The 24,443-nt window shown below is 49.7% G+C and overlaps 1 protein-coding gene across 4 annotated transcripts; it reads left to right on the top strand.

Moving 5' to 3' along the window:
• Window positions 1-2,629: 2,629 nt before the first annotated feature.
• LOC122380675 (F-box/WD repeat-containing protein 7-like) lies at window positions 2,630-24,253 on the top strand. 4 transcript variants are annotated; one of them, XM_043364047.1, is made up of 11 exons: window positions 2,630-2,688; window positions 10,761-10,912; window positions 11,944-12,060; window positions 12,333-12,508; window positions 13,973-14,111; window positions 14,498-14,644; window positions 17,126-17,251; window positions 20,420-20,509; window positions 21,024-21,191; window positions 21,472-21,658; window positions 22,669-24,253. In XM_043364047.1, exons 2-11 carry the CDS (start codon window positions 10,823-10,825, stop codon window positions 22,878-22,880), a joined length of 1,452 nt encoding a protein of 483 aa, XP_043219982.1. In that variant the 5' UTR covers window positions 2,630-2,688; window positions 10,761-10,822; the 3' UTR covers window positions 22,881-24,253. The 4 variants fall into 4 exon arrangements, with proteins under 4 accessions (XP_043219982.1, XP_043219984.1, XP_043219983.1 ...); XM_043364049.1 differs by having other exon boundaries at window positions 2,641-2,803; XM_043364048.1 differs by lacking the exon at window positions 2,630-2,688 and adding an exon at window positions 3,308-3,346.
• The last annotated feature ends 190 nt before the right edge of the window (window positions 24,254-24,443 follow it).

Here is a 24,443-nt window from a genome sequence, read left to right as displayed (position 1 = left end):
CGTAGGGGGCAGCACCTCTCGGGTTCGGGGGGTTCGGCCGGCAGCTAGGCCCACAAAGAAAAACTCGGGGGGAGAACGCATAAAACGGGACCGGGCGAGAGCCAAGGGGGCTCAGTCTCCTCTCGCTCTCGGCCTGACGACTGCTGGACGTGCTGCTCGAGCTACTCGAACCGTTCCCCCGCTGCAATGTGAGTGTTCACCAAAATCACACACTTTCATTTCCACTCTTTCCACTCACCACACTCACTGCTGCCCTTCAGGCCAGGTCAACACTTGACATGACTCCACCACACCATTTCGTCCGCTATCATGGCATCGGTAGCTCTTCTCGGTGAATATCCATCGGCATCTAGGGAGGTCGTGCCAGGCGGCATGAGTCCGCACCGTTGGCCGTTGGCCCGTGCTATCTGTGCCCGACAGTCGTACCTATTAGTTGACCGTATGTCACTAAGGTATTTACTGGTGGCCCGAACCCGCTTTTATCTGCTTTCTGTCTCACTTGTAGCTTAGTAAAATACATTAGGTGACGGGAGTCAATTCTTTAATAAGAGGTCTGGGCACCGGGGAAGAAAATGGGGAATGGGTATATGTCAGGGGAATCGAGGGGAAGACGCTCACTGGAACACTGGGACATACCACCGAACTCGTCCGCTCCGAGAACACCTGCCACTCCCTTCACACAAATATTCCAACGATGAACACGATCTACCGCCAGGCCATCTGACGTTCGACCCGGCCTGGGGCGAACTGAAAAACGGAAATCACAGACTCCCAGAGGCCGGCAAGGGGCCCTCAGGCCGGTAAGGGGTCTTCATAGGCCGTTAAGGGCCCTAAGAAGCCGCCAAGGGGCTCTCAGAGGCCGCCAAGGGGCCCTCAAAGGCCGGCAAGGGGTCCGATGGGGATCTAAGTGTGGTTACTAAGGGGTCCATGAGGTTATGAGCTCTGTGGGGCCCTTCTGAGTCTAAATTTGGCCGGTATGGACACTCAACGGCCAATTAGCGCCGCAGGGCCCCTCGACCCGATGGGGGGGGCACGTGCCCGGCTACGCCACTGGTCATTCGGCTGCCTCGCCTCGGAGAGGTTGTTCACTTTTCTTTCCTCTGATTGGCTGGTGTTTCGTAGTTTCGCTATTCAGGCTTACGAACATCTGAAAAGAACACAAGATTTTTAAGCATGTGCACCATAAGCACTGAACTCTATGCTCGGGGTTACATGAGCAGAGTTAATACGCATTACAAACGGACTACAATGGTGAGCGAATAGGAAAATCCGTTCCTGATACGCATTTACTTGCTCATGTAACCCCGGTATATAATGTGGAATGCGCATCGGCCGCCAAATGGTGTCCAACGGTGCCGCCATGTTGCGCAGACCAGAAAGCGGCCGCCGCCTGTGCTGGGGAATAGGGAATTCGGGACCTCGATTTACGTTTGCGGTCGCTGCATCCGTTACGCTCAAGCTATGTGGACACGGAACCCGGCATCTTACGCAGAATTGAGTGGAGAACAAGATGAAATCCTAAAAAATCATCAGCTATAAGGAACTAATACGTTAAACCCTTATAAGTCAATGGGGAAATATGAAAATTGTTATTTTGGCGCCGAGAATGATCTGAAACTATCTCAAGCATATAAAATCATGATTTCATGCACTCTTTGCAAGGTTCTATGCTTCATATTTGCATTGTTGCCCTTGCGTGACGTCATTTGTGACGTCACAAGGGTCACCATTTTTCTTCAATAACTCCCGATCAAATTGAGCTAGCGAGTCGGGAAAGCCACCAATGGACTCAGGAAGACCTGCCGAATCGAATGATATGCGACATGACCTCTTTCGACCAACTTCGTGACCTGAGGGTGCTGACCTGACCTTGACCTGAGGTCAACACCCTAAGTTGACCTGACCCGAACAAAAGGTATATCACTCGATGCGCCTGAGCTAGCTGAACACGATGATGCCAAAATCGCGGCTCTACGGCCATTTTTGGCGAAGTTATTTACGAAAAACCGAACCCGTGCCTTAGATCACTTGACCTGACCTCAGAGGTCACCGGTTGACCTGAGACCCCTACAGCGGGTTCCTACCAGTCACTATGCATTATACCTTGCCGCATACGACCACTTTACCGCTTAATTCTAGTTTAATTAGCGGTGCATTAGCGAGGTGGGTTCAATCAACCCCCTCGGCCGGGGCAAATGTAGGTCAGGCGAGTAAATTTGAGGAATTCTGAAGATACGATCGTGTTCCCCACTCAATTCTGCGTAAGATGCCGGGTTCCGTATCTACGTAACTTGAACGTAACGGATACGGCGGCCGCAAACGTAAATCGAGGTCCCGAATTCCCTATTCCTCAACACAGGCGGCAGCCGGTTTCTGGTCTGCGCAATATGGCCGCCACCGTTAGACACTACGGCCAATAGGGTTGAAGCGGCATTGCTCCCCTGTGACCATAAGCGTATAAAGCACTGTTTTGCCCCGCGTTCGATGTCTCTCGGACGGCGAAGATTCTACGCCGTCCGGCCAATCACGTTTCATAACCGCAGCCGAGCCCCCGCTGACCTTGGACGGGATTGGCCGGACGGCAAAGAATCTTTGCCGTCCGGGAGACATCGAACGCCGCCTTGGTTTGCGAAGTGTTGTAAAGGGAGAGAAGCCGGAGAGAAACCGCGGCGTGTGTGTAGATGCAAGGTATTTTCCCAAACAATTCAATTATATATCGACGGGGGCTGTCTATCAGTGACTAAAGTTCACGGAAAATGTCTTAAGCCATTCTTTAGGGAAGAGGTGCTGTCAAATTACAATGGTATGTACTATATAGTTAACTCGTTAACTCTTGACTCTTGACAACGTGTCATTACAATTAGCTTGGTTATTATTTATTAGAAAGCCAGATTGAAATTTGAGAAGCGAAGGGAAGGTCTGAAAGAGATTGTTTTCTTCTACCATGGGGTATTATAGGCTTAGGTGATTTTTAAGACCTTTGCCTTGCCTATCAAATCATACATTTTCTAGTCAGAATCTACTTTTCCATGCTAAATAATGTGGAAACCATCATGGAAACACTGAAATGGACAATAATTTTTTATGTATCAGTTATACCAACTGCATTTCGTACAAAGAAATTATGCTGCCGACACAGTTTCGATGTTTACGCGCTGTGTGTGCGAAGTGCGGCAGAATTGTAACGTAAAAAATACTCTAGAATTCCATAAAATAGAAAGAATAAATATATTGAAAATAAAATATGGCCTTATAAAAGCAAAAAGAACCTAACCTTACCTGACCTGATTTTTGCCTACCCGGGGATAAGAAAACAGTTGCTCGCATGAATAGATTGCAAGCAATGGTAAGTAAAAATCACCCTATCTTTTTTAGGAAAAGTGTTGTTTTCAATAGTGCCAAGTTTTCACACTTCACACAACCAAGCTGTCATTCAATTATTTCACCTTACAAAAATCTAACTATCATAAAGGCTGCACAGAGGCTCTTTTCAATGGTAAAACACAATTTTAGTAAGTTCTTTCCTGTTTTTTTTTTAGCAAATTTAGGCTACCTTTCATGAGGTCATGTAAGGGATTAATTCCCTGCGCAGTGTGCTAATAGGCGATTCCATTAAAACAAGTGGTGTCTTACCTATATTGAAATATGCCGTAAAATGGGGTGTTAAGGGACAGTGGGGTGTTAAGGGACAGTTGCATGGGAAAAACTTTGAGTCATATTAACTTCCTAATTTGGGAAGGTTCAATAAAAACTTCAGTGTGGTAGTTGACACTGTTTTGCTCTTAACCATAGGACAAAATGGTATGGTTTTTCATGCAAGTGATTTGGTTCAAAAATGGATTTGAAAATCATGCTACATTTTCACAAAATTGAAACATCTCCAAAAATCTGTGTGTACCACGTAAACAAGTGGGTGTACAGGGAAAATGAATGCATAGGTGTATTGTCACATGTATTACACATGTTTCCTGAAAAACTTGTGCAAATCCACCCATTCATTCATCATCCTCTTATCTTTTCTGGATACATGCATATTTTGAGGTGGATGTGGGGTGCTAAGGGACAGAGAAGAAAAAATAAAAAATAATATATAAATATAATTTCATTAAGTTTTCTTTCAGTAGGCAAAGAAAACACCAAATTCCACATAAAATGCTGGCAAGTTCATGCTTTTATCTCTAACACATCTCAAGTTATGTAACAAAACATCTCACACTCTCTTTTACAATGATGGGTCAATGGAGACTGATGTAGGTAAATGTGATGTCATCATAAAAAGGCTAAAACAAAGAGGGCAACATAATGACAAGTGACTACTGACTAGCTTCAACATGGGTTTTTATTGATGACAGATTACTTTTTGTTATTTTTCATGTTTCATTTTCAATTTCATGTTATTATCTTTTAAGTAAGAGTGGCATTTGACATTGGGAGGAGTCAGCCCGGTTTGTGCTGCTTGCCAAACACCGCTATCAACTTGCGGTGATCTGCACGGAGATCTGCACGTCTGTGTCTGCTGCACATATCGTCTGCTTGATCTGCATGCGACTACCTAGTACCTTCATGGATTGCTGTCGTCCCTACATGCTCTCGACACCTTGTTGCTAGTACAGAAGCTCCACAGTCTCCTCTCTGGTCTTTCCTCACCCCTTACTGGCTGCCTGCCCTTCAGCACTACTCACCCCTGCAAGTGCTTGATTGCTGGTGGCGCTAGCTTTAGCTTGCCTTGCTGTGTGTATGTGCTTTATGTGTCTCCTTTACTGTTAAAATGCCCCCACGGAAACGAGGTGTGGGTGTGCGGAATGCTGCCTCCGGTACTTCAAAGCGCAGCACGGGGGGGCCCTCAGCTGGTGCCTCAGCTGGATCAGGTGATGCACCTGCTAATCAGGATGGGAAGCAACAGTGTGGTTCATGCTCCATGGAGGTGCTGGATGGGTGCATAGGATGTGATCACTGTGAGGCATGGGTGCATGGTACAGAAATGTGTGCAGGTTTGCCAGTCAAGGTGATTGATGCCATTCTCGAGCATGATGGCCAGGGTATCAGTTATTTTTGCCTGAAGTGCCGTATTACACGAGCCGCTGAAATGGGTAAATCCTCATCCAAGCACCAGGATGATCTTTTGTCTGGAACCCTTGCTCAGATCTTCCAACAGATGCAGGGCCTATGCTCTGCCGTTGCTGAACTGACAGCACAAGTCAAAGCCCTATCTTCAGCTCCTCGTCCAACTGCCCCGACCTCTGTGACAACATCAACTGACACACGCTCCAGTACCACACAGAACACGTATGCTGCCGCACTGACTGGACATTCTGGCACTATCACTTCAAGCCCACAATCCACAGAATACAGACAAATAGTGAGACAGGAACTGCGTGAGTTGCATGAACGAGAGAAACGTAAGGATTCTGTGGTCATCCATGGCCTCAAATCTACCTCTACCAGGGCTGTAAACTCTGAGTTCGGAGAAATGACCCGTAGGATGATGGGGAAACAGGTGGAACTCACTGACATTGTACCCATCCCAGGACATGCAGGATTGTATCGTGGGAAGATCATTGATGAAAGTGATAGAAAACTTGTGCTTGACAAAGCAAAGACTCTATAGGGGACAGAATATGACAGAGTGTATATCAGAAGGGACCTAACTTATAACCAGAGATGTGCCCTTAAACTTCGCAGAGATGCCTACCACTCTGAGCGGAACCAGCAGGCTCCAGCAGTGACCCCCAGTGATCGCCCTGCTCCTTCACAGGAGCCTGGTGCTGCGGGACCCGAGCATCCTGCTCCTCGGCAGGGCCCTGGTGTGTCAGGACCCTCCTTGCATAGCGCACAGGCTGGCGCTGCTGGTGACCCTCCCCCGGCTGATCTACCTCCAGACAGGACGGGGGAGAGCGTGAGGGGTGAGAGCTCCTCTGCCTCTGCCCCCAGGGAGCTAGCTGCGGCTGCTGCACCAACCGTTCCCACTTCAGGTCTGACTGGACCCAACCCAGAACTCTCCCAGTCAAACTAGGTAGATGTTCTCCCAGTCTTGGTGTTGATGTTCTCACAATGTGCCTGACAAATTTGAATGGTCTCACATGTGCCAAACGTGGTAACCTTGCTGAGTTCATTTCTAAAAGAAATGTGAAGATTGTGGCTGTGACTGAAACCCATCTCATTCCTTGTATCAACAGCGCCTCGATTGCCATCCCACAGTATGATATCCTTAGAAATGATGTGACTGGTACCACACAAAAACATGGTGTCTGTGTGTATGTGCATCATGATATTAATGTGGATAGTGTCTCGTGCCCAATGACAAATGTTCTGGTATTTCGTTTGACAAAGTACAATGTTTATGTAATTGTGGTCTATAGGCCTCCTTCCTACACTCAAGTTCAGAATGAGGAGCTCCTTTCCTTGCTTGATGACACTGTTAGAGACAGGGAGGCTATTGTCATAGGAGATTTTAATCTGCCAGGAATAACCTGGAACTCACATGTCTATGGTCTATCCAACCAGGGCTCTCCCATGGAGAGACAGTTTGTTGACGCTTTTAATCTTCTTGGTCTAACCCAGTGGGTAACTGATGTCACTTTTCCCAGATCTGGAAATACACTGGACCTGCTTCTCTCAACTGAACCTGATCGTGTTGGTGACACACATGTTGAACCTCCGTTTCCTGGCTCTGATCACTGTTCAATCGTTTTTGATTATGTCTTTGAAGTACAAAATGTGTTAGATGATAAGGTCCCAAGCAGAATGTTGTGGCACAAAGGTAACTATGCTAAACTAAGTCACTTTCTGAGTCTGGTGGATTGGGATTATGAGCTTGCTTACTTAAACAGCTGCCAGTCATTCAACAGGTTTATCTCAATTGTTAATGACTTGGTAAAAGACTGTGTTCCATGCAAACCGCCGGCCCCTGGCAAAACCAGCCCGCCGTGGCAGGTACGCCCTCCCGCTGATCTTGTTTCTCGGCGACAGGAAGCCTGGACCAACTATAAAGCTGTTCGCCGTCGTCTTGGCAGGCGTTCAGCGGCTGCAACTGAGGCCTACATGGCCTTCTCAGGTGCTAATCGACGATGCCTTACTTTTTCAGCACGATCTCAGTCCAACTACGAGGACAGCTTGGTGGATGACTGGAGAGAAGCCCCCAAACTATTACATGCATATGTTCGATCTAAGAAATCAGCACCTGTTACTGTCGGACCCCTTAGGTCTGATGACGGCCAAATGTGTACTGATCCCCTGCAGATGGCAGAATGCTTGGCGGGAGCTTTCAGCTCGGTGTACTGTTCTAACATTCCTCAGGTCCAAGAAAGACACCAAATCAGTGATAACTTGATACCTCCCTTAACCATTTCTCAGGATGACGTCAAGGCACTGTTGATCAGTATTGATGGTAGCTCTGCGATGGGCCCGGACGAACTACATCCCTTAGTACTTAAACAATGTGCCAATTTCATTGCTTATCCCATATATGTCATTTTCTCACGCTCGCTGAGGGAAGGTATTGTGCCTGGAGCATGGAAGAACTCGTGTGTTATTCCAATTTACAAGAAAGGGAACAGATACGACCCGCTGAACTATCGCCCAATCAGCCTTACCTCTGTGTGCTGTAAGACAATGGAAAGACTGATTTGCAGGCATATTACAGGATTCCTAGAGGAGCACAATATATTATCTGACCACCAGTTTGGTTTCAGATCAGGTCGTTCCACTACAGACCAGCTTCTATTAGTCTATGAAGAAGTGTCTAGATGTGTCGACAATGACAGACTCGTTGACGTCGTGCTATTTGACTTCTCCAAGGCCTTTGATGTTGTCCGACATGAGATCCTGCTGACGAAGCTCCGCAGTGTTGGTATCCATGGAGATTTGCTCAGGTGGATAGAACATTTCCTAACTAACCGATTGATGCAGGTGAATGTCAGGGGCCGCCTGAGCAGACCAAGGCAGGTCACGAGTGGCGTTCCCCAAGGTTCAGTATTAGGCCCGCTTTTATTTCTCATTTATATCAATCACATTGCGTACAAATTGAAGTCCAGCTTTAAGATATTCGCTGACGATCTGAAGATCTATGCTAGTACTGATAGGAGACACTCACTTACGCAAGGCGAATATGAAACACAGGTACAAACAGACATAGACACTCTTTACAACACGTCTATCTCTTGGGGCTTACGAATCAATACTGACAAGTGTGCCGTCCTACGATTTTCCAGGGGACGGGACACTCCGCGAGCACACTACACCCTCAACGGACGTCGTCTGCCCACACCCACTTCACACGGTGACTTGGGGGTGATCGTAGACACTTCACTGAAGTTTCACGAACACGTTGATTGCTTATCACAGAGGGCCTCTGGGATTTGCCACAGCTTCCTTCGAGCTCTTGCTTCCCGTTCCCCGAAGTTAATGATATTTCTCTTCACAACCCATATCCGGCCCGTTCTTGAATACGGCTCGTGTCTATGGCATACGGGATTCGTTGGCGACATGCGTAAGTTAGAGCGCATTCAAAGGCGATGGACGAAGCGTGTACAAGGTCTCCGCGAGCTTACTTACGCCGAGAGGTTGAGTGAACTAGGACTGTACTCGATTCAGGGACGCTTGATAAGAGCGGACCTTATCCAATACTGGAAGATTTTCCATGGAAAGAGTCACATAATGCCGCAGTCCATGTTCACTCAGCCCCAGACCGGCACTCGAGGCCACGCCTTTAAGATCACTGTCGCTCACGCCAACACAGACATAAGACAGCGCTCGTTTTCAAACAGATGTGTGCATCTCTGGAACAGCCTACCACCAGATGTTGTTAATGCCCCAGACCTTCAGTCATTTAAACATGGATTAGTTGGAGCTATTCCGGATAGACTTGTCGAGTATATGTAAGTTGTATGATGAACACTTTTTTACTATTCGCTATTCTATTGTAAAAACACGATGTAGTCAATGTTAGTCTAAATGGTGGCGCAACACTCCAGTTATGTGCGTGTATGCTATGACGATTTATCCTGAGATTGTCAACTGGCGCGCCATATGAAGCAGGGTTCCTCCCGTCCTTCCATCCATCGAGCCTTTTCCTTGCCGACTGGTGGTAGTGGATGGAACCCGACAAGGTGAGTTGACAAGGTGAGTTGGTTCTGTTTACCTTATAATTAGCACATTTTCCACAAGCGTAAACTGCATTACACGTAATTACCTAAAAAGGTCATTAGTGGTGAATGAACCTGACTTGTTTTGTGACAGAATATGTAAAACATTTCAATAAATAAATTGTGTGCCCTTCCACACCCTAATTGTGGGCATTTGATGACCATTTCTTGGAATAATATAGGTGTCCCTTAACACCCCACATTGGGGTGCTAAGGGACAGTGATGAAAAATAATAAAAAATAATATGCAGGCATAAATTTTAAAAACTTTAATGTGGCAGGCATGTAAAGCACCAAATTCCACATAAAATGCTGACAATTTGATGCTTCTATCTCCAACCCTTCTTGAGTTATATAACAAAACACCTCAAAACTGTCCCTTAACACCCCGTTTTACGGTGCTTCTGGATAGGATTTCATAACTTACAGGAAGTGCACATGAAGAACTTTTAGAACCTTTACACTTTATAGGCAAAAGATGATGCAGGGCAGAGAAATCTCATGATTTTTGGACAGGCCATCAGGCCATCTTACACATATGGTAATTTAATTTAGAAGGAATAGACAATCAACAGTAATAATATTTTTAGCATATTTAATTTAGTGAAGGTTATTTGTTACTCAAGTTGTAAATTACTGAAATGCACGTAGGTACTTAATTCCCTGCCAACTGATTTGAGGTATCTGCTCCAACCAAACTCAGAATATCTTCATAGTTAGGTAATGATTTTCTTAGTTCACACAGTTAATTGTGATACCTATGTCTGCAATGGGTAATGCTAGAATATGACAAGAAGGTGTGAAGTCATATGAATTGCAACATTGGAGCTTCGATTTCCATTATTGCTTGTGTGTTCTGTTTATATATCCATAACCATTAGTAATGTGCCAAGCCAATTAGATGCTTACAGGTCTGTGTTTCATGAAGGGCTAACAATATTTTGTGAATTGTACAATTTACTTCTACAATAGGTAATTGTAGGATGCAATTGACTCATGCCATTGCCCACTTATTTTCTCTGAGAAGTTCAACTCATGATTCTCTCCTCAAATTTATGATGGAGAGCACCTACCTGAAAGGTTCTCATTTAATGAAAATTATTATTTTTGCTAAGATATCAATTATTTTTGTAACTAACCTCAACCCTAATTTATTATGCATTCTGCAGAATCTTGCTCCATGAATTGGTACCTATGTGTTAAGTTCAATGGCCTATGGTGCTTCTTTTGTTTTTTTATGCATTACTTGGACATAAATACACAATGGATAATAATTGTAGCATATTGTGTAGGCTACCTAGGTATATTTGAGTTGTAAATGTACGCTGCAGTTTTGTGTTTGAACTGTACATGCAAGTCATAGCACTATCTGAGTGCTTAAAGCTCACTGATAAGCTCACTGAAGCTCAATGAAAACTGCTATCTTTGATTTTTGAATATTTTGGATATGAGCCCAAAAATAGAAGAAGTATGTTTTTATATAATAGCCAAAAAATCCTATTTTTTGAAGCTTGAAAACGAACAAAATATATGTCATAGTCCCTTCGGTCTTCCAAGGAGAAAAATCACTGAGTTCTAGTGCTATGAATTCTGAATTGTAACCATGCTTTGTTACAGCTGGCACCATGACCCAAGACAGCTAGACATGGCTTGACAACCAAGCAATCAACACTGCTGCCATGCCCATCAGTAACCAGGATTTCATCTCCACCCCTAGGAAATATCACAGCCTCCCTCGTCAATGCAAACCCTGCAATGCTCAGGCGCAGGTCAGTTGGATTGTCTTTGGTCTGGCTGGTTCGAGTTTGATCGAAAAATTGGTCTTTTCGCAGAATTTTCCCACTATTACTTTTTTATTCTAAGGCCAGCTTCAGGTTTTTCAAGCAGAGTAAAATAAGGACTTGTGTGAGTTATTAACACACTCAAAGGCAGGAGTGCTGCAGCTGTTGTTTTGGATTTTTCCAGTGGTTACCTGTGCTGATAGTTGAGACAATATCGACACCTTTTTTTTAAACCCCACATCTGCTCTCCCGTGAATTTCCGGGAGGCACGAAAGATCTCCTTTTAAAAGTGTCCAATCGTCCGATCCTGATCAAATATGTGTGTTCTTAAGCCTGTTCTGGTATTGCTTTATCTGCCAAGACAGACAAACTTGAGAAAAATTGAGTGATTGTACCTTTTTTGAAGGTCTCTAACCAACTTGTCTGAAATTCACCGGAGAACAAATGTGGGGTTTAAAGGGACTATCCCACCTTCTAAAATGTTGTTAAAACCAGTTAAATTGTGCCCGACTTTATAGATTGGATGACCAGGAACACGGTTCTGGCATTTATTTTTCATTAAACATCTTAGGCTTCCCATATTCCAAACACAAACTTTCAAATATGTGACGTCACAGCCCAAAATTACCTGCTTCCCCAGGCCACATTACTGTCATAAAGCTGATTCTTTTTACTCTGTAGGCACCACAACAAAGTTCAGACCAAGTTTTAAGCGATTTTTCAACGAACAAACCCATTTAAATCAGAATGACTAAACGAGGTGACGTCACACTAACGGTCGCTCCATGTTGAAGATAGGGCCTTGTACAAGGCCCATTTTCAAATGAAGGGAACGAATTTCTTCAACACCGAGAGGCCGCGGGGGTTGCAACCTAGATAGATAGTGGTTTCTGAACCTCGCCGCAAACTTGACTATCTCAACTCAAACCCCATGTTAAAGGTGGGATAGTCCCTTAAAAAAAAGGTGTCGATATGTGGGTGGTGATCAGTAATCACCCCGTATAATTTGTGCATTTCAGGGGATATCTCCTCGCCTGTTGTGCGTTCGTGACTTTCGAATCAAGCTGAATGCATTTCAAGTCTGGTTCCGCGACTTCGATGATGAACAGAAGAACATTGTTCTTCAGGAACTCATGGTATGTTAGTAGGACATCTGCCTGTCACCTGTGATCTCACTGTGAGTTATTATTTTAGTTTTGGTCATGAACAGCTGCTTTAGCCATTTTTTATGTGCAGAAGTGAGCGTTTGAACGAGAACGCCGTTGAAAATCGATAGCTTTGTTGCGTCAATTTCCTTACATTATTCATGCACTATTTTTCTAAACAAGCGTAATCTGCACCGGCACCCATGCGCCCTGCCGATGCCCCACGGCCCACTGGCCCCACCGAGCGACCTCTCCCCTCTCAGGGCCTGTGCGGTCCAGCGCAGAACCACCTGCTGTCAGTGCGGCTGCAGAACTCTCTGCACGAGCGGTGTCCACCCAACTGCCAGGACCTGCTGTCGTGGCTGCCGGCGCACGTGGTCTCCAAGGTGCTCTCCTACCTGGATCCGGTCAGCCTGGCACGCTGCTCGGCCGTCTGCAGGTGAGTCACGCTGAACTGGTGGTGGAGCGTAGAGCTCAGTCCACCGAATACTGAGGTATTCACATACAGAGGTCTATAATACATAGGAATGACGAAAAATAACAGATTGTAGTATGTCATGAGACTGCTATCTTACTATAATCGGTAGATAAAATTGGTCGTCGGAGGCGATAGAAAAGAGCACAAGTTTCACCGATCTCATAGTTTTGTTTTCGATTTTATCGACGTATTATCTACACTGATGGCTAGCTGATGCAGACAATGTGGCTTCTGCCTAAGGCGCAGACCATGTTATCACTGTAAATGGTGCTAATTATAGCTAAGAGTTAACCCGCGCACCGACGGGGGTCTGCGCCAACTTAGTACCAACGGGGGGGGGGGCGGATGACCGCCCCCCCCCTGAGATCTCGAGAACGAAGCAAGATAGCGACAAGCGGTAAACGGCATCGGATACGCACGGACAAGGTCTACAATTTTTACTAAGGTCATTTTCAGGTCAGGTCAAAGATGACGTCACAGGGGTCGAAAAAGTCAAAATGGCGGCGCTAGATATGGAGAGGGTTTTTCTCGAATAACTTTCGAAGTAGTCAAGAAAGGAACAAACTAAGGGCATCATCGTGATCCTCTCGTCGATCCGCATCGAATGATATATATGTTGACCTCGAAAGGTCAAGGTCAAAGGTTGACCTCAGGTCACGTGACCTCGAGGTCATCATGTATATCATTCGATGCGTCTTGACGAGCTGAACACAATGAGACCATCCGCGCGGCTGTATCTTGTTCCTGTAAGGAGTTATTGGCAAAAAACCTTTGGTGACCTTTGATGACGTCACATGACCTTACAGCTGCCCAACAGCAAAACAGACCTCAAGGTAGTGAAGGTTGATCGTATGTGAAGTCATGTATGGTATATGGGGCCATTCCGACCCGTTTTAGTGGTAAAAACAGGGAGTTGATTTTTCCCCCATTGACTTATAATGGGGAGGTCGCGAAATTGACCTGACCTTAGGTCACCGACATCAAAATTCCGAGATATACAAATTGTAGCTACTAATGACCTAATAACATCCTGCGACTTTCAAAGGCCTCCGACATCTACTGTAGCTCTGGCACGGTGACAAAGTTGCAAAAAAGTGACTTGAGGTTGGGTCATTCAAAGTGACCTGGTGACCTGACCTTAAAAGTTAGGAGGTTCAAACTTGCACACCATGTGTAAAATTGATGAGAGAATAGTCATACCAAATTTCGCGGCGCTACGCGCCGCGGTTTTCCCGCTATCCGCGAAAAACCTCAGGGGGGGGGGGCGGATATCCGCCCCCCCCGTCGGTGCGCGGGTTAATCTCTACGATATAGCTGACATCGTTAGATCACCTTATACCGTATCTTGACTCCGCTGATTACCAACGGCTGCCGGAGCTCGGCTGCGCGACCCCCTGTGACTCCGCCGCTCCGCTCTTTGGGCAGGCAGTGGCGTGTGCTGGCCGGCGGCCGGCTGCTCTGGCGCCGACTGTGCGCCCTCTCCGAGTGGCAGGTGTCGCCCGAGACCCACCGCAAACAGGTGGCCGAGTTCACCGACGCCGACGGCAGGGTCAACTGGAAGGAGGTGAGGTGGAGAGGGAGACGGGGCGGAGGGTGCTGGGAAGGAAGTGGAGGGGCTGGATGGGTGAGGTGGGCGGAGTGTGTTGCAGTTCTGTATAACTGGATGTAATCAGCTGTAAGCATTGGCTTTGTTTGGCTCGTAACTAATGAAATTTAAGCCCACCGACGATCAGGTGCTATCGTTGCGCGCTATTTAATCTTTGTATGAAGTTTTTATTTTTGTAGCTAAAATCTGCTCACCTTCCACAACATGTGCATTATGCGCGTAGATCATTTCTCCCTCTTTATCATAATAATCAGGGCTATGACACCTCACTAAACCTCCAGCTGCCAGAAGCCCATCTGGAATTACTAACTGACAACCGTCACCCCCTGTTCTGCTTACTGCAGGTGTTCATCCAGCGGTACCGTCTGCGGCGGAACTGGCTGCAGGGCCACTGTCACGTGCGCACGTTCGAGGGTCACGGCCAGGGCATCTCCTGTGTTCAGTTTGACGACACGCGCATCGTCAGCGGCTCACACGACAACAGTATTAAGGTAAAGTCGTCCGTGCAATGCGCAGTGACCGCGGCGACGTATTAGGGTGGAAGGGTGGGTGGACGGGATGTTCTGGATATGAGTGGTATAGGATAATGCATCGATGTATGAGTTGCCTGCAGTTGATGAATTTAACTTGGTCATTGATTATTGTGTGCGTGCAGCTGCGGCAACCCATTCATAACATTTATATCCATGTTGCTGATACGGATATAGGTACCTCCTTAACCCTATTCCTGGCGGGGGGGGGGGCCTCAGGAGCCCCCCTGAGGTTTTTTGGTTATTTCTCCCAAACGCGTTGAGCTAGGAAGCTCAAATTTACTGACTTTTCCTAAAAGGCTTCTACGCAACATGTCTGAAAATTTTGAGTTGATCTGACCTCAGGTCAGGTCACCAGAGGCGGTTTGGTGACCCTACCTCAGAAAAGTTTGCAATCACGCCAGAGCTAGAGTTTTTGACCGATCAATTTCTTCTCTTCAGGCTTTAGTTAGGGTACCAGTATGTGCAATTTGTATATCTCGGAATTTTGATATCGGTGACCTAAGGTCAGGTCAGTTTCACGACCTCCCCATTATAAGTCAATGGGGGAAAAATCAACTCCCTGTTTTTACCACTAAAACGGGTCGGAATGGCCCCATATACCATACATGACTTCATATACGATCAACCTTCACTACCTTGAGGTCTGTTTTGCTGTTGGGCAGCTGTGAGGTCATGTGACGTCATCAAAGGTCACCAAAGGTTTTTGGCCAATAACTCCGTACAGGAACAAGATACAGACGCGTGGATGGTCTCATTGTGTTCAGCTCGTCAAGACGCATCGAATGATATACATGATGACCTCGAGGTCACGTGACCTGAGGTCAACCTTTGACCTTGACCTTTCGAGGTCAACATATATATCATTCGATGCGGATTGACGAGAGGATCACGATGATGCCCTTAGTTTGTTCCTATCTTGACTAATTCGAAAGTTATTCGAGAAAAACTCTCTCCATATCTAGCGCCGCCATTTTGACTTTTTCGACCCCTGTGACGTCATCTTTGACCTGACCTGAAAATGACCTTTGTAAAAATTGTAGACCTTGTCCATGCGTATCCGATGCCGTTTACCGCTTGTCGCTATCTTGCTTCGTTCTCGAGATCTCAGGGGGGGGGGGCCGAATCGGCCCCCCCCCGCCAGTTTCTTGTCCCGGCGGAGCCCGCCAGGAATAGGGTTAACTTTCTTCAGCTTAGAATCAAGAAGACACGCCATTGGCTTGACCAGCTTGAAGTTAAGCCAGAATGACGAACTTTTTCTGGCCGATACTGTCGCTAGTCGACATACTGTTGCCGACCCTGAGCGCCTGTTTGCAGGTGTGGAACATCCGCACCAACTCTCCGTGGTCGGTGATGACGCTGTGTGTGTGTTCTGCTGACGGTGAGCGTCTGTTTGCAGGTGTGGAACATCCGCACCAACTCTCCGTGGTCGGTGATGACGCTGTGTGTGTGTTCTGCTGACGGTGAGCGCCTGTTTGCAGGTGTGGAACATCCGCACCAACTCTCCGTGGTCGGTGATGACGCTGTGTGTGTGTTCTGCTGACGGTGAGCGTCTGTTTGCAGGTGTGGAACATCCGCACCAACTCTCCGTGATCGGTGATGCACTGTGTGTATGTTCTGCTGACGGTGAGCGCCTGTTTGCAGGTGTGGAACATCCGCACCAACTCCCCGTGGTCTGTTCTGTCACTGTATGTTCTGCTGACGGTGAGCGCCTGTTTGCAGGTGTGGAACATCCGCACCAACTCTCCGTGATCGGTGATGCACTGTGTGTATGTTCTGCTGACGGTGAGCGCCTGTTTGCAGGTGTGGAACATCCGCACCAACTCTCCGTGATCGGTGATGCACTGTGTGTATGTTCTGCTGACGGTGAGCGCCTGTTTGCAGGTGTGGAACATCCGCACCAACTCCCCGTGGTCTGTTCTGTCACTGTATGTTCTGCTGACGGTGAGCGTCTGTTTGCAGGTGTGGAACATCCGCACCAACTCCCCGTGGTCTGTTCTGTCACTGTATGTTCTGCTGACGGTGAGCGCCTGTTTGCAGGTGTGGAACATCCGCACCAACTCTCCGTGGTCGGTGATGACGCTGTGTGTATGTTCTGCTGACGGTGAGCGCCTGTTTGCAGGTGTGGAACATCCGCACCAACTCCCCGTGGTCTGTTCTGTCACTGTATGTTCTGCTGACGGTGAGCGTCTGTTTGCAGGTGTGGAACATCCGCACCAACTCCCCGTGGTCGGTGATGACGCTGTGTGTTCTGCTGACGGTGAGCGCCTGTTTGCAGGTGTGGAACATCCGCACCAACTCCCCGTGGTCGGTGATGACGCTGTGTGTGTGTTCTGCTGACGGTGAGCGTCTGTTTGCAGGTGTGGAACATCCGCACCAACTCCCCGTGGTCGGTGATGACGCTGTGTGTGTGTTCTGCTGACGGTGAGCGCCTGTTTGCAGGTGTGGAACATCCGCACCAACTCTCCGTGGTCGGTGATGACGCTGCTGGGCCACTCCGGCACCGTGCGCTGCCTCCACTTGCTGGAGAACCGGCTCGTCTCCGGCTCCACCGACACCACCATCAAGGTGAGGTGTGCGGGACACGGCGCTCTACGCGACGATAACGGTTCGGGAGCTCGTTGGGAGAAGAGAAAAGGTGTTTGGATTTGCTAGAATGTAGATTGTAGTTGGCATTTTAGCTCTCTCCATATTATCAACAGTCATGGGTCAATCAGTTATTCGCTTGTGTGAATTACGTCTTGAAGATTCGCATTGCGTATATGTATAATCTGACTACTTCCTGAAGCATAGCTGCTTGTTGGGTGGTTCGATCATGTACTCTTATGTATCGACCGCTCAACTTTCTTTCCTTCAGGTGTGGGACCTGTCTTTCCAGTGGTCCAGTATCGCCTGTAAGGTCACCCCTCCCCTCCCTGTTCCTCAGGTGTGGGACCTGTCCACCCAGCTGAGCAGTGGTCCAGTATCGCCTGTAAGGTCGCCCATCCCTGTCCCTCAGGTGTGGGACCTGTCCACCCAGCTGCAGTGGTCCAGTATCGCCTGTAAGGTCGCCCTCCCTGTCCCTCAGGTGTGGGACCTGTCCACCCAGTGGTCCAGTATCGCCTGTAAGGTCACCCATCCCTGTCCCTCAGGTGTGAGACCTGTCCACCCAGTGGTCCAGTATCGCCTGTAAGGTCACCCCCCCCCTCCTGTCCCTCAGGTTTGGGACCTGTCCACCCAGCTGCAGTGGTCCAGTATCGCCTGTAAGGTCGCCCTTCCTGTCCCTCAGGTGTGAGACCTGTCCACCCAGGTGGTCCAGTATCGCCTGTAAGGTCGCCCTCCCTGTCCCTCAGGTGTGGGACCTGTCCACCCAGCTGCAGTGGTCCAGTATCGCCTGTAAGGTCGCCCTCCCTGTCCCTCAGGTGTGGGACCTGTCCACCCAGTGGTCCAGTATCGCCTGTAAGGTCACCCATCCCTGTCCCTCAGGTGTGAGACCTGTCCACCCAGTGGTCCAGTATCGCCTGTAAGGTCGCCCTCCCTGTCCCTCAGGTGTGGGACCTGTCCACCCAGCTGCAGTGGTCCAGTATCGCCTGTAAGGTCACCCATCCCTGTCCCTCAGGTGTGAGACCTGTCCACCCAGTGGTCCAGTATCGCCTGTAAGGTCACCCATCCCTGTCCCTCAGGTGTGGGACCTGTCCACCCAGTGGTCCAGTATCGCCTGTAAGGTCACCCATCCCTGTCCCTCAGGTGTGAGACCTGTCCACCCAGTGGTCCAGTATCGCCTGTAAGGTCGCCCTCCCTGTCCCTCAGGTGTGGGACCTGTCCACCCAGCTGCAGTGGTCCAGTATCGCCTGTAAGGTCACCCTCCCTGTCCCTCAGGTGTGGGACCTGTCCACCCAGCTGCAGTGGTCCAGTATCGCCTGTAAGGTCGCCCATCCCTCTCCCTCAGGTGTGGGACCTGTCCACCCAGCTGCAGTGGTCCAGTATCGCCTGTAAGGTCACCCTCCCTGTCCCTCAGGTGTGGGACCTGTCCACCCAGCTGCAGTGGTCCAGTATCGCCTGTAAGGTCACCCCTCCCTTTCCTTCAGGTGTGGGACCTGTCCACCCAGCTGCAGTGGTCCAGTATCGCCTGTAAGGTCACCCATCCCTGTCCCTCAGGTGTGAGACCTGTCCACCCAGTGGTCCAGTATCGCCTGTAAGGTCGCCCTCCCTGTCCCTCAGGTGTGGGACCTGTCCACCCAGCTGCAGTGGTCCAGTATCGCCTGTAAGGTCACCCATCCCTGTCCCTCAGGTGTGAGACCTGTCCACCCAGTGGTCCAGTATCGCCTGTAAGGTCACCCATCCCTGTCCCTCAGGTGTGAGACCTGTCCACCCAGTGGTCCAGTATCGCCTGTAAGGTCACCCATCCCTGTCCCTCAGGTGTGAGACCTGTCCACCCAGTGGTCCAGTATCGCCTGTAAGGTCACCCATCCCTGTCCCTCAGGTGTGGGACCTATCCACCCAGTGGTCCAGTATCGCCTGTAAGGTCACCCATCCCTGTCCCTCAGGTGTGGGACCTATCCACCCAGTGGTCCAGTATCGCCTGTAAGGTCACCCCCCCCCCTCCTGTCCCTCAGGTTTGGGACCTGTCCACCCAGCTGCAGTGGTCCAGTATCGCCTGTAAGGTCGCCCTTCCTGTCCCTCAGGTGTGAGACCTGTCCACCCAGGTGGTCCAGTATCGCCTGTAAGGTCGCCCTCCCTGTCCCTCAGGTGTGGGACCTGTCCACCCAGCTGCAGTGGTCCAGTATCGCCTGTAAGGTCGCCCTCCCTGTCCCTCAGGTGTGGGACCTGTCCACCCAGTGGTCCAGTATCGCCTGTAAGGTCACCCATCCCTGTCCCTCAGGTGTGAGACCTGTCCACCCAGTGGTCCAGTATCGCCTGTAAGGTCGCCCTCCCTGTCCCTCAGGTGTGGGACCTGTCCACCCAGCTGCAGTGGTCCAGTATCGCCTGTAAGGTCACCCATCCCTGTCCCTCAGGTGTGAGACCTGTCCACCCAGTGGTCCAGTATCGCCTGTAAGGTCACCCATCCCTGTCCCTCAGGTGTGGGACCTGTCCACCCAGTGGTCCAGTATCGCCTGTAAGGTCACCCATCCCTGTCCCTCAGGTGTGAGACCTGTCCACCCAGTGGTCCAGTATCGCCTGTAAGGTCGCCCTCCCTGTCCCTCAGGTGTGGGACCTGTCCACCCAGCTGCAGTGGTCCAGTATCGCCTGTAAGGTCACCCATCCCTGTCCCTCAGGTGTGAGACCTGTCCACCCAGTGGTCCAGTATCGCCTGTAAGGTCGCCCATCCCTCTCCCTCAGGTGTGGGACCTGTCCACCCAGCTGCAGTGGTCCAGTATCGCCTGTAAGGTCACCCTCCCTGTCCCTCAGGTGTGGGACCTGTCCACCCAGCTGCAGTGGTCCAGTATCGCCTGTAAGGTCACCCCTCCCTTTCCTTCAGGTGTGGGACCTGTCCACCCAGCTGCAGTGGTCCAGTATCGCCTGTAAGGTCACCCCTCCCTGTCCCTCAGGTGTGGGATCTGTCCACCCAGTGGTCCAGTATCGCCTGTAAGGTCACCCCTCCCTCTCCCTCAGGTGTGGGACCTGTCCACCCAGCTGCAGTGGTCCAGTATCGCCTGTAAGGTCACCCCTCCCTCCCTGTCCCTCAGGTTTGGGACTTGTCCACCCAGCTGCAGTGGTCCAGTATCGCCTGTAAGGTCACCCCTCCCTGTCCCTCAGGTGTGGGACCTGTCCACCCAGCTGCAGTGGTCCAGTATCGCCTGTAAGGTCACCATGGTCGGACATGGCGACACGGTCCGCTGCGTTCAGGTGAGACCCCGCTTCTCGTGCTGGACGAACGCCGAATTTATGTCCGTGGATAGTGGGCACGGTGAGGGCGCAGAGACCTGCGACCTGTGACCAGCGACATTCTGGAGGGCCTGCTGCTATTTTTGTAACGCTACTGGCTACTGCCGCGGATAAATCAAAGCGAACAATGAGTAAGGCTAGAGTGAGATTTAAAGTAGGACTGCGGAGTGGGAGACGCGGAGGGATGCGGAGATGTGCCTGAATGTGGGGAGGAGGCGATAGGGCGCTAGGAGGAGAGTTTTGGAGTCGTGGTAGCGTTGTTACGACTCCTACTCTAACTCTGAAAATCCTGGCTCTAACTGTTTTTGTCCTCCATCTTTAACACCCAACTCAAGAAGACGGCGGCGCCGCCGTCTCCGTCTCCGACCCTCACCTAACGTCTCCCATCCGTGTCCGTCTCTGCCCTCACCTAATGCCTCCGGCCTCTCTCCGTCTCCGTCTCCCACCTTACGCCTCCTGCCCGTCTCCGCCTCAGATGGACGAGGAGAAGGTGGTGAGCGGCTCGTACGACCGCACACTGCGAGTGTGGTGCGTGCGCTCTGGCCGCTGTCAGGCCGTCCTCACCGGCCACACTGGGCAGATCCTCTGTCTGAGGTTCGAGCAGCTCCGGCTGGTCAGCGGCGCCGCCGATAAAACAATAAAGGTGAGCAGTGGGTGAGAGGAGGAGTGAGAGGGTGAGACCGGGACTAGGGTGTGATGAGGGGTAGGCGATGATATTTTTGCCATATTTTTTTGTAGTGGAGTTGGTCGCTGTATGTGTGCCGGTGTGTTACCCACTGTTATAGTCTGTAGTCTGTTCCGCCCCTTCCCCATGTGTGGCCTCTCAGGTGTGCCGGTGTGTTACCCAGACTGTATCTGTCCTCCTCAGGTGTGTTCGCTTGCCGAGGGCCGGTGTGTTACCCACTGTATCCGTCTATCCCCAGGTGTGGTCCCTGTCTGAGGGCCGCTGTCTGCGGACACTGGAGGGTCACGGCGGCGCGGTGACCACGCTGACATTTGACGACCGGCGCATCATTTCTGGCTCGCTGGACTGTACCATACGGCTGTGGAACATTGACACGGGCGAGCCGCTGGCTGTGCTCGACTGGATGAAAAACGAGGGCCACACAGGTCAGAGCCGAGAGGGGCGGGGAGGGCCGGCTAAGGTGCTCTCGTCAACATTCGGTGGTCTCGTGCGTAGTACGGTGTCATCCTTTCCTTCCACACTACAATCCCGCCCTCATGCTTCATGTGGCGTCCTGTTCGGGCCGAAACCGCGCCCAACATTTAGTTGTTGCCACCCACGCAGACTGGGTCCTCGTTCTAGTCGCTGACGTTATCCATTTGAAGAGCTGGCAGCGATGCTGTCGGTCTCCAGGATCGTGTTGTATGATCTTTTTTTCGGTATATAGCTAATCCGCTACGTTTGTTTGAGTCTTCCAGACGTGGTCTTTGTCCGAGATTATTCAGTCTCGTAGAATTGTGTTCCATGGCTCTTCATCAAGGGAAACTGGTAGGTACCTCCAGTGTGACCAAATTGGTTTAGCGTTAGGGGGAGGATGTATAAAAAAGTCGTACGAGGATGTCACTATTTTCAAAAAACTCGTCTTCAGCCTCATTTTAGGTGCAGTTTTACAGACAATGTGGGAAAAAACTATACCTGACGTCAAGTTCTGGTGGAAAGTAAAAAAACAACAACAAATGTTGTCATTAAAGATGTAAAAAACGACATTGCAAGCGCGACAGTACGAGTATGATGGTGCGAATCGTACATTGGAACATTTTCAGTCTTTATTCCTACACTAGGTAGGTATGCTTTTACGACAAAAACGTCGTGATGATGTAATTTTAGAATTTCTGAGGATGTCATTATACTTTTCATTGGGGGTGACTTTCCCCGCAACATCACCAATTTGGCCATACTGGGTACCTCCAGCCTCAGACGACAAAATTTCACAGTGTCTCTATATAACCCGCCCTGTCCTGTCTAACAGGTGTGATGCAGTTTCTGTATCTGTATGTAACCTCCCCTCCATTCCTCAGGCGTGGTGCGGTGTCTGTATCTGTATGTAACCTCCCCTCCATTCCCCAGGCGTGGTGCGGTGTCTGTATCTGTATATAACCTCCCCTCCATTCCTCAGGCGTGGTGCGGTGTCTGGTGGCCGACCGGTGGCGCATCGTCTCCGCCTCGGACGACAAAACCCTCAAGGTCTGGTCTCTGGACACGGGCCAGCGGCTGGTGACGCTGCGGCAGCACACAGATGGTGTCACGTGCGTCCAGTTCAACGACTCGGTCATCGTCTCGGGCAGCTACGACAAGACGGTCAAACTCTGGGACTTCAGCGTCTGCTAGGGTCGAAATCAGCTACGACAAGACGGTCAAACTCTGGGACTTCAGCGTCTGCCAGGGTCGAAATCAGCTACAACAAGACTGTCAAACTCTGGGACTTCAGCGTCTGCTGAGATTGGCTTCTCGGGCAGCTACGACAAGACGGTCAAACTCTGGGACTTCAGCGTCTGCTAGGAGGGCATACTCTCCGCGCCTAGGTGAAAACTATCCGCGGTCAGGGGACAACTCTCCGCGCAGGCTAAGATGGGGTGGCGGTCTTGTGATGTCAAGAGTTTTTCAAGCAGCTAAAAGAGGATGGAGAAATTCAGAATCTCGCGTCAGATTTTATGAAGGTGGGATTTCAGTCTGAGTTGTTGCCAATTTTTGGAATATGGTTGTTTTGAAGGTATGGCTGCCTGCTGGTTGATGGCTTCGCTTCTGGCATGATATTGTGAAGCCAATGGTAATAGTGAAATATCATTCATGGAAAGAAAGGCCGCTTACTTACTCTGCAGCGGCAATCTAGCGCAGCTATGAGGGATATGTTTGGCAGCTAGTAAATTATACGCACTTCACCGTCTGCAAGATAGCTGCCTGGCTAAATATGAACGGCAAAGCTTTGTGGTATCTGTGTCTGTGCTGCTAGGCGCTTCTTCGTGCACTCTGGGCCGCTAGACTAGACAGCTGTGTACATGTGTTCATGTGTTGTTCGTCATTGCCACCTGATTTCACTGTTCACTAGCTCACGATCCATGTACTGATTGTTTATTGACTGTGCTCATAGGACTGTTGTCGTTTTGTGTTGTTCGCTGGTGTTCTGACCCTGCGCTGCGTTTAGTTTCGCTCAGTGAGGTGCGTCCAGTGCCTAGTGTGTTCATGTATCGTCTCCACTGTGTCAGTGGAGGCAGCTGTGTGACGTATGTTATGACGTCACTGTATGACGCAGCCGTCCTGGTGCCCGTAGTCATTGTCGAATCTCGCCAGGCCCGGCTGCTGTAGTTAGTCGCCCGCGCCGCGCGTCGGGCGACCTCCTGCCTCTGGTTCGTGTGCGCTGTACCGCTAATGTAGTCAGACAAGTGGCTTATGATGCAATCTCAGTAGTTGAACAAGGTGTGCTTCTCTGGCAGCAATAAGGGCAGCCGGCTGCGGCACCGGCGGCTGCACTGTCGCGGTATTGCCTCTGTACGGGCGCAGAACGCTGCGGCTGCGACTGGGAATGCCGATATTCGAGACTGAACGTGTTCAGAGTACCTAATAGCAATCTATTTTGTGTATGGACACAGCTGCAGGTGAATTGTTTTTAATATTTATATACAGATATTTGTTTTAGTAGGATGTTTTTAGTGACAGGAATGTGGGTCGAAGTGAAATGGAAAAATAAATAATACTCTTTTCTAGCTCCTCTAGTAAACGGCAGAGCAGTCAGCGACGTAGTCAGCGGTTCCTTGTGGTGGCGGATCGTCTCAGCTAATGCCTCCTGTTCGCTGGACGGTTCAGGAGTTCGGTCACAGAGTCTCCAAGTCGCGGGACGAAACAATGTCACGCTGTTCCCTGGCTGTATATTTCACCCCTCTGAGCGGGCTGCGT

This window comes from Amphibalanus amphitrite, unplaced genomic scaffold, assembly GCF_019059575.1.
Source record: "Amphibalanus amphitrite isolate SeventyFive unplaced genomic scaffold, NRLGWU_Aamphi_draft 000104F_arrow, whole genome shotgun sequence".
In the NCBI taxonomy this organism is placed as follows: Eukaryota; Metazoa; Arthropoda; class Thecostraca; order Balanomorpha; family Balanidae; genus Amphibalanus; species Amphibalanus amphitrite.
The sequence above is the reverse complement of the archived record's forward strand: the minus strand, read 5'-3'. Positions and strand labels throughout refer to the sequence as shown.